At 36.6% G+C, this 13,537-nt stretch overlaps 1 protein-coding gene across 1 annotated transcript in view; it reads left to right on the top strand.

Annotated features, from left to right (window-relative positions):
• Nucleotides 1-8,977, top strand: part of CFAP54 (cilia and flagella associated protein 54) — a 117,606-nt gene extending 108,629 nt beyond the window's left edge. Inside the window, exons 65-69 of the mRNA XM_086740073.1 lie at nucleotides 2,349-2,534; nucleotides 3,897-4,003; nucleotides 4,734-4,923; nucleotides 6,275-6,352; nucleotides 8,858-8,977. Coding sequence (XP_086596199.1) covers nucleotides 2,349-2,534; nucleotides 3,897-4,003; nucleotides 4,734-4,923; nucleotides 6,275-6,352; nucleotides 8,858-8,977 — 681 coding nt within the window. The remainder of the gene's footprint in view (nucleotides 1-2,348; nucleotides 2,535-3,896; nucleotides 4,004-4,733; nucleotides 4,924-6,274; nucleotides 6,353-8,857) is intronic.
• Nucleotides 8,978-13,537: the final 4,560 nt, after the last annotated feature.

A 13,537-nucleotide genomic window follows, 5' to 3' on the forward strand; every position in this document is an offset into this window, starting at 1 on the left:
TAAAAGATACAGTTCAGTGAAAAAGAAAACATTATGCATTTTAGAAAGAAATATATATTGTAAAATGGACTTTTAGAATCACAGAACATTTTGGGTTGGAAGGGACCTTTAAAGGTCATCTAGTCCAACCCTCCTGCAAGGAGCAGGGACATCTCCAATCAGATCAGGTTGCTTAGAGCCTCGTCCACGCTGGTGTTGAATGTTTCCAGGGATGGGGCATCCACCACCTCTCTGGGCAATCTGTGCCAGTGTTCCACCACCCTCACTGTAAAAAATTTCTTCCTTATATCCGGTCTGAATCTACCTCCTTCTGTTTTAAAACCATTACCCCTTGTCCGATCACAACAGGCCCTGCTAAAAAGTTTCTCCCATCTTTAGCCCTCTTTATGTACTGAAAGATCGCTATAAGGTCTCCCCGGAGCCTTCTCTTCTCCAGGCTGAACAGCCCCAACTCCCTCAGCCTGTCCTCATAGAAGAGGTGCTCCAGCCCTCTGATCATCTTTGTGGCCTGCCTCTGGGCTTGCTCCAACAGGTCTACATCCTTCTTATGTTGGGGGATCCAGAGCTGGATGCAGTACTCCAGGTGGGGTCTCACAAGAGCAGAGTAGAGGGGCAAAATCACCTCCCTTAACCTGCTGGCCACGCTTCTTTGGATGCAGCCCAGGATGTGCTTGGCTTTCTGGGCTGCAAGCGGACATTGACAACTCATGTTGAGCTTCTCATCAACCAACACTCTCAAGTCCTTCTCCTCAGGGCTGCTCTTGATACATTCTTGCTCCAGCCTGTATTTGTGCCTGCGATTGCCCTGACCCTCGTGCAGAACCTTGCACTTGGCCTGGTTGAACTTCATGAGCTTCTTACAGGCCCACCTCTGCAGCCTGTCAAGGTCCCTCTGGATGGCACCCTTTCCCTCCAGCATGTTGAGTGTATCACACAGCTTGGCGTTGTTGACGAACTTGCTGAGGGTGCACTCAATCCCTCAGCTCTGGTTCAAAGGCACGGCATAAATTAGGTTTTTCCCACCTCCATAAATGTGTTTTCTCATAGTTTTGTTCCCTCTTCATGCTAGCAGGACAGTGGGTGATTCACTACCAAAACTAAAGTCTAAGATCCTGAATGCAGAAGATCCTTGTAGTAGGTGGGTGATTCATGCACACCTCATTGCATACTATGGGTTATGACCACTGTTACCACTGCCTCCGTGTTTAGAGTCTATGTGGCATGGATCATCTCCAGTTAGTTGTCCCATGCCACACTGAAGGTATATTCATATGCTTGAACGCACGCCTTCAGTATGCATGACTTCATCTTTATCCTCACTTCTACTATATTTTGATGTGGGATGGGAACTGGCTTTATGAAGCAAGATTATGTTACTGTGAAAAAAACACCTTCTACTCACCTGGATTTACTGCCATGTCAGTCACGAGCTGTATTTTCTGAAAACAAAGTGGGTAGAATTCTCCAGTTATTTTCAGTGATGAACACTGAAAATTAAAAAAGAACTAACTCCCCAGGCAGCTGTTTTCAGTGTGCACATTTTGGAATCAATTATGGAGACACCAATAAACTTTTCAAATAGTTTCAGCATTTCCCCGCAAATGCTACTGTTTGGCCTCCTCTGTTCTTTGCAGATCTGCATAACACTTTAAAAAGTAGAAATGGCATGGTACTGTTGAGCCTTTATATCAAATATCTTACAATTTTTAAAAAGGCTTTTACTCTTGAATTAATGCTGGTTGACAGGATTCCTCCACTGCTTCCCTGATGATGTCTAAACTGTAGCTCTTTGATGAATAGCCTGCTAATGTTCTGTAAATATTTTAGTAAATATGACATATGACAAATCCTCACAAATTAAGTGACTGAATTTTCAGTAGGTATTACCCTTTATTTGTTGCACAGCTAATGAGAAAACAAATAGGTAAACATAAATAAAGCATTAGTCTGGCACTCAGATTACTATTTTAATTATCAATATGTGCAACAGACAAATTAATTTTTCAGCATTGTATTTTCTATGGTCAGCATGTCAAATAATATCTTTTAGCAAAAAAACATAACTCTATAAGGAAGATAAGTCAAATGTAAGAATCATTGTTACTGTAGGTGTTTCTAGATCAGCCCAGAGATCCTTTGCATTACCTTTAGAAATGTCTCATCATGTGAACTTTGAAAAGCCTTAACTTGGTAAAATGGACACCTTTTAAAATTACCTGTTTATCTAAATAAGCATATATTTGTGCAGGAGTGAAAGTCATACCCACTCTAGCAGACACTAGATTGCAACAGATTTTGCATGTTATACTAGAAAAAAATCCAATTTAACATTTTATTTTGTGTTTCAGATGTCTCTTGAAGTTACTGGAATCACATCAGAGATATCACATGTGAGAACATCTTCTCTGGTTTCTGTCATCACAGAAGAGGACAGTCAGATGGAGAGAAGGGCAGCAAATGCTTCAAATAAGGAAATTAACATTCAGTGGTACATTCCTTCTCTGGCAAAGCCATCAAATGATACAGAGACTAAGGTATAACTACACCAAAGCGGGTCCTTAGGTACTGGAAAGAAATTAAGTCTCATTTCCAATGAATATTTTTGTTATGACTGATCAGCTTTTTAATTGAATTATACATACGCTGACTGGCAAGCTGGACAGCAGGGAGCTACATATTTACTGTGCCACAAACCTGCTATGCAGGACAAACAGAATTCCCTGACAGTTTTTTGATGGCAGGTCAAAAAAAAGACTTTGTTGATGATATAGAGCTGCCAGGCCATGTTATATTCATGGCTTTTGCAGATCCTTGTTGTCTTTAAGACCTCCACTCTGTTAAGTTCGGTTACTGCTGACCAACACATTGAAACAATACTGTTTGGTGTGAGGCTATCGGAAAAGGAAAGATACACATATACAGGGAAATGGGATTTTGTAAAACTCATTTCCCTAAGAAATCAGACTAAACATGAAAGATGAGAGAGATTGGAGGATTGCAGGAAAGCAAGAGACCAGGACATGGAATTTGTTTTATTTTTAAACAAGGGAACAACATGTAGGCAGAATTTCTGCTACTGCAATAGAAATCCATAATCTCTAATCTTTTTGGCATAGCAGATCACTGTCAAAATTTCTACCAGACCCTTTTCATCTCTATTAGTAAGCTGATAGAAGCCCTGTGAAGTTAGTGCAAATAATGCACTTTTCAATACAGTTTTGCAAATTATATTAGAGACCTTACAGATCACTAGAGATCTAGAGACAACTCTTGAAAATGACTAATATATAAATGCCATATTCTTGACATTCTCCATATAGTAAAAATATTCAGCTACCACTAGGAAAGATATTTTCAATTGTAATAGCAAATTAATTCAGTGAACGATGAGAACATTCTATTTCATTTTCTTGTGCTCTTATATTGATACAGCTTTATTAGATTGGCAAGTTATGTGCACTTCATGGATTTAAACCTAGTATGATGCCAGCCATGCAAAAGGCTGTGTAGCAAATGTAACTAATTATATAAACACTTTGGAAATTCAGTAAAAGCTCTCTGTTCAGCCTACATGAAGTTGGAACTTTGGATATGAGCATAAGTGGGATTGATTGACCAGGATCAGGACAAGACTTGGATTTTGATGGTGACTCTATAGGGTATAATTAATTTTGAAACCCGTATAAGTTATATCCATAATTAAATTGCTTTAAAACCTAACTGAGTATAGTACAAATTCATATGAGGCCACATTCCCTCCTTTTTCTGAAAGTCAGTTATTGAAGTCTTCATCAGTACACTGTATTTGATAGTTATTATAATCTAGTATCACTGAAATAGCTCAGGTCTGCTACACCACACTGCATTCTAGCTTACCTATTCCATCTCTTTCACAGGTTTTGCTGCTTTATGCTTATAATACAAAGCCTGTCAAGATTAGCAACATCAAGATTTTCAGTTCAATGTCTGTGTTTTCAGGCCACTTGTGGATTCCGTTGGCTAGGTAAATAATCACTGACTTTATCCTGTTATTTCATGCTATATTAAAGATCAGTCAAACATTCAGGATGAGAGAAAATAAAGTGCAAAATATCAAAGAGCTGTAAGTCTTTAAAAGCATATATTTTCCCTTTTCAAAGATTTTTCACTATAAAAACTGTAAGATGTTGTACACAGCGTTAAACCAAACCAAACATATGCCTTTTCAGTACATTAGCATTTTACTTTTGATTCTTAAAGAACTGAGTAACAGATGCTAATTATATTACACTGGCATAGCAACATAAGAAAACACTAGCAAATCTAAGAGGCAGTCCCAGTAGTTATTCCCATTCTCTCTCTAGATCACCTACTTTCTCCAAGTCATATTACAACTCTGAGCATGCAAGAATTTTTCTCAGTTGTAGCCCCAGGCTCAGCCCTTCATTTTACATCCTATGGCGTTTTTCATTATTTCTTCCTTGTCATTCATCTAGCCACAGAATTTTTGGAACTGCTGAGCAGGTGGAGGGGAAGGAATAATAGGCCAAGAAGAATTGCAGCCCCTGCCACCCAGGTTTCCACTTCCTTGAATGGAAAACTTGTTTTTGTAAAACTAGGAGATCAGTCTTGAAATGAGAGGAAACGTAGAACATAATCAATATGTAATAAAAGCTAAGTCAGTTTAATTATAAAATTGAAACAAAAAGTATTGTTTTATAACATCAATAATGAAAAATCTTGTGTTATTTCAGAATTATTTCTTTACGGGAGGAATTATCTAATCTGAAGCAGCAAGTTGAAAAGTTGATGCAAAGTTTTGAAAGCTTGTCTGCAGCTTCCGAACCTACAAGTTTTCTTGAACAAAGTGAAACCTTGGAAATAATGCCTTCAAAAAAATCAAAAATGAATGTTGCAAAAGTGCATCTTGATGAAAAAACTGAAGTAAGTGAGAACAGTTCTGCTCTTAAATATGTCTGACAGTCTTTTACTTAAGATGTCTGTTTTGGGGAAATAAATGACAGGTAACTTGGAAGGCAAACATAAAAGATTAAACTTCTCTCACTCCTTTCAAGAAATGTTGAAATATTTTCACTTTTAATTGAATATTTAACTTTTTCTTTTTCTTATATATTGCTTGTCACTTTACAAAACTATCAGACATCTTCAACCTTCCACTTGAAAATAAAGGCTACATCTTCAGGTACATAAATTTGAAAATTGATGCCTAATTTATAGTAATCTACATCTGAAAATGCTTGGCATAGTGTTAAATTAGCATGGTGATCAACCCAAAAGTGCTTTTTAAAAATCAGTTACACATCTTCAATGCAAAATGAGTAGTGATGGTTTCTGAAATAAGAACCTTCTAATAACGTTGTTGAGAAAGACTAAAACTGGCAGTGAATTTATTTTCATTTCCTCTATGCCACCTTCCTCTTTTCTTTTCATTAGCAAGGCTGAATATGATCTGCAACCAAATAACTCCCCCCACATACACATACAAAAGAGGTAATTTCAGAATTTTCCATGTGGTCTCTTTGAGATAATGTCATTGGAATAGAATGTTGCCACAGCATAAATGCTGCTTGATAAATGCCAAGGCAAAATAGACGTTTATTTTCAAAGTGGGAGACATTTATCATGTGACAGGATTCTTTTTATATCTATTATATGAAATGATTAATGATGTAGAGGCTGTCATTTTGTCTGATGGATGCTGTGAAACGGTGACAATTGTGCACTGTGCCATTATTATGAGGCTGTATTTTGACCAGCTTGGAGAACAAATGACGTTTTGGCCAATCACGGTGTTTTCAGGAGGCTAGACAGAGCTGTCCTTCAGTGGGTGTTTCTGATTACCTGAAGGGTTTTGCTCAAACTTTCATTAATATATGTCAGTAATTGGAAAAACAATGTTTGGAATACTAATAAGATTAATATGCCATGCATTATACATGTATAAATGTCATCCTGTCAGAGTGTTTGTTTGTAGTGTCTTCAGTAAACATAGCAAAAGTTTGCTCACTCACTGGATTTCGTACCAGAGCCAGGGGCAATTCTGCCTCAGTAGAAACTGCAAGGTTTGGGCACTTGTGTTTGTACAGCAAACACAACTATTTGTGTTGCAGAAAATTTATATTCATCAGCTAAGGTTTATTTTGCTGTGAATTCAATTAGAATAACCTAAAACTTGATTGTTCTGAAAAATTGTCTAAAGCTAAGCCATCTGTTAGCTTATCAGAGGAAACTGACAGTACAACATCAGTTTTTTTTTCTTGTTTTGTACCATTAGGAAATGGCTAAAAGGTGTTTATCTGAAGTCAAAGCACTGCTGACTGTTGTTCCAGCCCTGTCCTTGCCATTAACTGAGGTATGCCTTTTTTATTAACAGTAAAAATCTGTTTCCTAAAAGAAAACAATTGTTCAGTTAAACTGAAACATGGATTATACCACTAAGTGTCTTCCTAGTTTTTCCTCATACACTGTTGGGCTTTCTGGTTGGGTTTTATTTTTTCATCTTTACAAATAAAATACAAATGTGCATGATTACAAACTGAATATCTTCACTGTTCATTTGAATAATCTTCTTATACATACAAAAATGTATTTAAAATGAGTCTTACTCACAATGGGTTAATCTAGGTTATCCACCATTCTCTGGTCAATGTTTACACAGACTCCAGTGAATTTCCATGATGCAATTGCCAAATGCAATTTCCTTCAATTTCTGTGTTTTTACAGTTATTCAGGCTTTCCTTCTATTTTCTTTAGCTTTCTCTGCCTTGCCCATGACATGTCCTTACAGATAGCACTCTGTTCTTTTGTCCATGCTGTTGTATTCATCTTGGTACCCAGTGATAGTCAGTATCCCAGAGGAGACTGTGGGAATTGGCCCATAGCGGGCAGCAGCGCTGTTCAGTGTTCTCAGCAATCCGAGGGGGATCAGGAAAGGACCACACCCGCCAGGGCTCAAGGAACTCCAAGGAAGATTTTGGAATCCACTGTAACATATCACTCCCTTACTAATCCTCAGATATCTTGCCTTTAAGTATTCACAATGGAATGATAATGGATAAAGCATCCACTGTACTCTTCTTTTCCAGTCAGGTAGCTCTTCCTACCAGAAGAGTATCCTGAGTTTTATCCGGGAATAGTTTGGCTAGTGGCCTATTACAGAAGAGAGAATCTGTAATGCTGTTCTGTGCATCCTGCAGTCTGGTACCAAGGAGTACATACTTCTCTTTTATACATATTGCGCCATTCCTGCTACCCCTTGGTATCCATCCTGAAGGTCTCTCTCAAATGACTCCCAAATCTTCATATCACTCAATCTGGCTTTATCAATACATCAAAATACACACATATTCATTTTGCAATGCTATAGTTTTCACAGTCCCAATGAAATATCTTCCATGGTAGAGAGATCTGACAGATACCTAGGGAAAGGCACAGCCGAGCTTTCATAGAATCATGTGGACCTCCTGAACCTGTTTTAAATTCTTGTGAGTTCCTCTTTGCTTTGCCTGCTTCTATTTGTGTGTCTATGATGAAAGTGAGGAAGAAGATTTAGTGGTGTCCTTCCAGTAAGAATAATGCTAACAGCTCTGTTTTATTCTGGATAAATGCCACAACAAGCTAAAATGTTTCAACAGGTGGAACAACGGGCTTTTTGTCACAAAGTTTCAGATAGAGACTTCAAGCTAAGATGCCATTGCATATGGCAGATTTGATTGAGCAAGTGAAGCCTGAGCCTTAGAGATGCTGAGTATCTTCATTCTTCTCTGAAGGTGGCAAAACTTGTAGAGTGTTCAGCACTTCATTATGTATAGCATATTTCTAAGCAGTTTCCAAACTTTCAAACAAGTTGTATGAGTGCATTACCCAGTCTTCTTGGCTAGAGGTGGAAAGCTCAGAGTGGGACTACGTATACTGCAGGGCAATAGGTTTCCTTTGTATTCAGCCACGCAGGCACCAGGTACATTGCTTATGTGTAGTTTTACATTATTTTTCCCCACAACACACATTTTTGTTGCTCATCTTCTTGTGAATTAATTGGACAAAGACAGTTCTAATTTGTGGAATTTGTTTTCTCATTCTCCGAGCTGTCACACTAACTCCCATCATGTTTCCAGCTTCTCTTCTTTGATTTTCTTTTTTCTGTAGTGCGTCTTATGGTGCTTTTGATTTAGCACTGAATTATATTTCTAAGTGGAAAAGGTGCATTTTTATTGAATTATTCATTTAAAATTATTTGACTGTTCATGCTTTAAGAATAAAAATTGATCAGCCCACTTGTTTTTAAAGCTTTTTAATGAATACCTATGTTCTTGATGGAGATAATAAAGGATAGTGTTTGGGAGTTCCAATCCTAAATGTCAAAAGTAAATGGATAAATAAAATAATTGTATTTAAAAATAGCCTCCCTAAATAGCCTGTTCCAAGCTTGTCTTCCTTCAGTTAGTTTTTCTTAATATATAAATCAGCTAAATAGTTCTTCCCCGTGTCCAATGGACATAGAAACATGTTCATCATAGCCCTCTGTTTCACCTTTTACGTTAGCTCAGTTCTTTCAGATTATGAATTGTTCTTGCTGCTCTTGCCTGATATCTTCATTTTACCTACAGGTGATCAAGAGAAACTTTTTGAGCAAGACTGTTCATAGAAATTTCCTCCCCTTAATCCTGTTTTACCAGTTTCCCACAAGAGATGTCATTAACCACAAACTTATACTGAGGCAATGAGTATTTTTAACTTATTCACTGGGTGTAGGTCAGAAATCTGGCTTTAATATGGAGCTATTCTGTCTATATGTACTTTCGGGTACCTATAAGCTTAAAAAAGTTATTTATTTGGTATATTTTTCCTGTTTTTTCAGATCCCATTTGATGTTACTTTGCAATCAATAGCAAGTTTGGAAGATATGTTTGATCCTGCCAATGGATGTATAATAACCGAAGAAAGTCTTTTCAATTGGATCATTTCTCTGCTTCACTAAATTCTATTTTTGCAATAACTTCATCAATTGTTGAGTGCTATAGATTTAGACTTAAAGTTCTAGTGTTAATAAAACAACCTCATTAAACAAACCAGGATTTGGCTCCTACTGTGTTTTATAATTTTCATTTTTAGCTTATTTCTAATTAAGTAAAAATTAATAGTTAAAAAAATTAAAATACATTTTTAGGAATTAAATGTATTGAAAGTAGTTTCTTAATAAGAGGATTACAAAATTGATTTATTAAATAATCTATAATTAAGTGAGTTTATTGGGAGATAATTTCTTATTGTTTAGAAAAGCTGAATAGGCCTGTAGCCTTCTAACATCTGCTAATAGACACTACTTTTCCCCAAGTTTTATTCTCATCTGCAATTTTTTAATTGCTTTTGCAGTTATCAAAAGTTGGTTTTATTTCTGAGGTTGAGAATTTTTTTTTTTTGCTAGAAGTCATCACTGAGTTTGTTATTTTACCCTTCTATTTGGAAAACAGCATTTCAGACTTTTCTGTCTTTTGTTAAAGAAAAACACATCACAGGTTGTTGAGGGTGGGAATGATCATTCAGGTGCCTCCATAATTTCAAAGCATTTTTATGAAAAAAAATCCAGTGTAAAAAATAAAATGGTACTATATAGAAGATTTTTGGACATCATTCTAAAATGCTAACAAACCCTCTATTTACGTTGTCAATGTTGTAAATATTATTTTAAAGTGCTGAAGAAACTCTAATGAGTCCTAACACCAGCCACCTAAAGCAATATGCTTGTCCAGTGTTAGAGATGGGGAATTCGACACGAAAAAGTGAGTTAGTTGAACAAGGCGGCACAGGAGAGTGCTCAGGGCCCTTTGGCTTTGCTCACATCACAATGCTAGTTACAATCATTCATTTGTTTGCAACAAACAGCAAAAAACTCTGGACGTTTGGGCAGGAGGCCCTGTGAGACTTGTCCTACTACTAGCTATGTGTCGCCATGAAGATTCAGGAATAATAGTTACCATTCCTGGGTTCACTTGCTGTGAAAAATAAACAAGTGGGTTGAAACGCCAGCCCCTTTCACTTCAGTCAGGCTTTCCCTGTGCTGTAGCCTCATGATAAAACAATAAAATATTTTGAGCTATTTGGAAATTGCAGATTTACCTTGGCTTGTGCTTTTCAGAGAATGTTACTTAGTTGAGTGACGTTTCTTTTACGGAGGGGAAGAGAGAGAGAGAGAGGTAGAAGATTCAGCATAATGAGGATCCTAAATGTAACAGGAAGAAATGGGGTGAGGTTTTCTTTATTCTTATAAAAGAAAGAAGACTGGATGTATTTGTGTTATGTGTAGCTTTTTAAAAGTTGTGCTATCTTTTATTTTGCGTAGCCTTTTCTAGAAGGTGGTAGGTAGTAGGAAAATGAGAAGGATTATGGTACAATGATAAAAAGAAAGTAAAAACTGAGTAATTGATAGGGAAGGTATTTTTGCAAGACAATTTTAAAACTGAGTTAGAACGGTTATTTAACTCAGCTGCCTAATAGCCAGTTTGGAGGAGATATTCCTTAGCACTATTCTTTCAATTGAAAGAATTTATTGTTCTGCAGTTCTTCAAAAAGCAGGAGATAAAAATTGACATTATGCATTTTTCTTTTACAAGGAACAAGTAGAAAATTGCAGCTTTTTTTTTTTTTTTGGAAAAGCTATTCGGTCTTTCCTTGTGCTTTGTAAAAAGTATAAAACCTTTCTCTTTTTGGAGTCACCTTGAGGATTATCATAGAACTTTTACGCAGCTTAATTAATATTTGTAAAACACTCTATAGCATCAGGTGAAAACAGAAGTAAAGTTCTATTACAGACGAGGTGCTTCTTCAGTGCTGCCAGGCTGGACCTTGCTATAATTCCTATACTTGAAAGAGAAATATTAAATAAAATGCTTTACATAAGCATTTAAAATACATTACACAATCTAAGATATTTTTGTTGAAACAAAAATATTATCCTACCATCTCCTTTAACATAGCACAGGAAAATAATAATGCTGAAACACTGACCTCACCGTATCCATAGCAGCAGATTTTGCTCTCATAAACACAGAATTAAGTATTCAATGCAGGTTTCAGACGAAAACATTGGAGAAAACATTTTTCTTTCAGCATATAATTAAACTCCTTAGTTAAAATCTGCTTGTAAGGAAGGAAGCTCATATCTAAACATCTCCAGTAATTGCACAGAAAAAAAATATAAAGCTAATTGCAAAGTAAATTGCTTCTTGTTTTGTGTATTATAGTAGTTTGGATGGGTTTTTCCTTACCATTGAATGCAGACTAAAGCTTTCAATACATGAGACTAGAATAAATTTGTGTCAGCACCATGCTCAATTAAATTTCTATAGAAAACTTGTTTGTGTCACCGTCTCCAAAATGAAAAAGGAAGAGGGGAAAGGCACCTTCTTTGATTTCACAGTCTGAAGTGTAAGGGAGGGCCCTCCTGCTATGCGGAGGTCTGCCCTGTGATCTGCCCCATACAACACCGCTGAAGGGCTACTTACCCACTTGACAGCTTTGAACCACTGGCATGTTTACCAATTCTTTTCATATTTTAACTGAAATATTTCTCCATTCCACATACATGAAAGGAATGGATAGTGTTTCCCTATCTGATAAGCTGTGGAATGGGACAAGGGAAGACAGAGCGAGAACGGTGGGGTCATATTGAAAGGATTCTGAAATGAATGACATTTTATCTTCAGTGCATCCCCTGGATGAGGGACAAGAAGGATCCTACAGGGAACTAAAGACCAGTAAAAGGAGTTCTTGTTTTTTTTTTTTTTCAATTTCTTTGATATTGTCTGTTCTGTGAACTGAATGAAGCAAGTGTCCTGCAAACAAAACCAGTTCCTGGTCCTGTAATTAATAACTGCATCAAGAATGTGCCAGGGCTCAATTTGAAATCGAACAGGCAGCTTAACACTGACAGGTCTGAACGGGTTTTACAACACTTCCGTTTTCAAATACTGTTTCAATATAGTTTTAAGTTATATGGCTGCCTTGATAAAGAGTTGTATATTCAAGGCATTCACAGGATTTGTCTGATGCCTACAAATACCTAGCAACCTGAAATTCTTTCTGGTTAAATTAATTTTATGATGTGGAAATTAGTAATTTGACACAGATTTATTCATTTGTATGTGACTGGTTTCTAAATTCCACTACAGCTCCAACTCACGCTTATTTTTTGTTTGGCCTAAGTCTTTATCCAATTTTTTGGATGACATCAGTCTAAATAAATAATCCTAGCAATTAGCCTCACTGTGCCTCAGTTTCTTTGTCTGAAGATAACAGTAATCCCCTCATCAGTGAGGGATTTGAAGTTTTCTGCATCAACATTTGGAAAATATTTTCAGATCCTTGAAGGAACGAGGCAGGGAATTTAAGTTATTATTCAATTGAGACACAATGTAAAAGCGATAGTCATTTGTTTCCAAATCCCTTTTCAGTGAAACCCAAGAAGAAAGATTTTAAAGAGAATAATGATGAAACTAGAATTAATTGTTGGAATTACAGACTAATATGCTGAACTAATTAAGCCAGCAAAGAGTTCCATTTATGTTTGCCAAAGATTTTCTTTGAATTAAAGAGACTGAGTACATCATCAAATTAAAGAAGTGAAAATATGAAGCATAGGTTAATCTTTAAAATAGAATAGGTGAAAGGGTCCAGAGGCAAGTGCTAAAGTCAAATATTTACCACTGCAATTTAATTTTCCACTTTGAAACCCCAGAGATAATTAGAATTATTCTCATTTATCTCCCACGTCAGTATGATTAAGGATTCTACTTAATGTGCAGAGAAAAAAAAAAGTACACATTGAAGTGAACTGCACCAAAAATCTCAGTGTCACACAGTGGAAAACCACCTGTCTATACACAGTTAGGCTCCACGGTGAGAAGATAAAAAAGACAGGGGATATTGTTACAGGAAAGAAAAAGCTTTTGATTCTACATATTGAAGATACATAGAACAGAACAACGAGTATCGGCCTTAGAAGTGAAACATGGTTGGTTTAAAAGCAAATTAGGACAATAAAGTGGAGTGGGGGTAGAAGACTTGTTGGAATTCTGTAGGTTCCCTAACACTCAGACACCAGGGAACACAGATGATAGATGACATGGCTAATGATCGGTTAATGAGGATGAATTGATGCAATAAAGACATCATCCTCACTGCTGTAGGGAAATAACGATGGCATTTTGTATAACAGTGACACAAGTATCTTTCCTGATTCTGAGTTCACTTATACAGACTAGAAACGAAATGAACTTGGAAAATCAAAACTCCATCAGCAAAGGAAAGCAAACGGCGTATTTCAGATCTCCTGATTCTGAGGGCTGCACACAAGGTGAAGGCTCATTTGAAACCAGATCTCCAAGGAATCACTTAGTTTTGCTACAGTTTTCATGTCTAACACCCCTTTAAAGACAATCTTTTACTACATGGTTTTCCTCTTGGGTTTGGAAAGCAGAGGCTGTGAAAATACGTACTACCTTGGAGGAAATGCAGCTTTTATTTTAATTAGTAAAAATAA

Source organism: Chlamydotis macqueenii, chromosome 1 (assembly GCF_036417535.1).
Source record: "Chlamydotis macqueenii isolate bChlMac1 chromosome 1, bChlMac1.mat, whole genome shotgun sequence".
NCBI lineage: Eukaryota > Metazoa > Chordata > Aves > Otidiformes > Otididae > Chlamydotis > Chlamydotis macqueenii.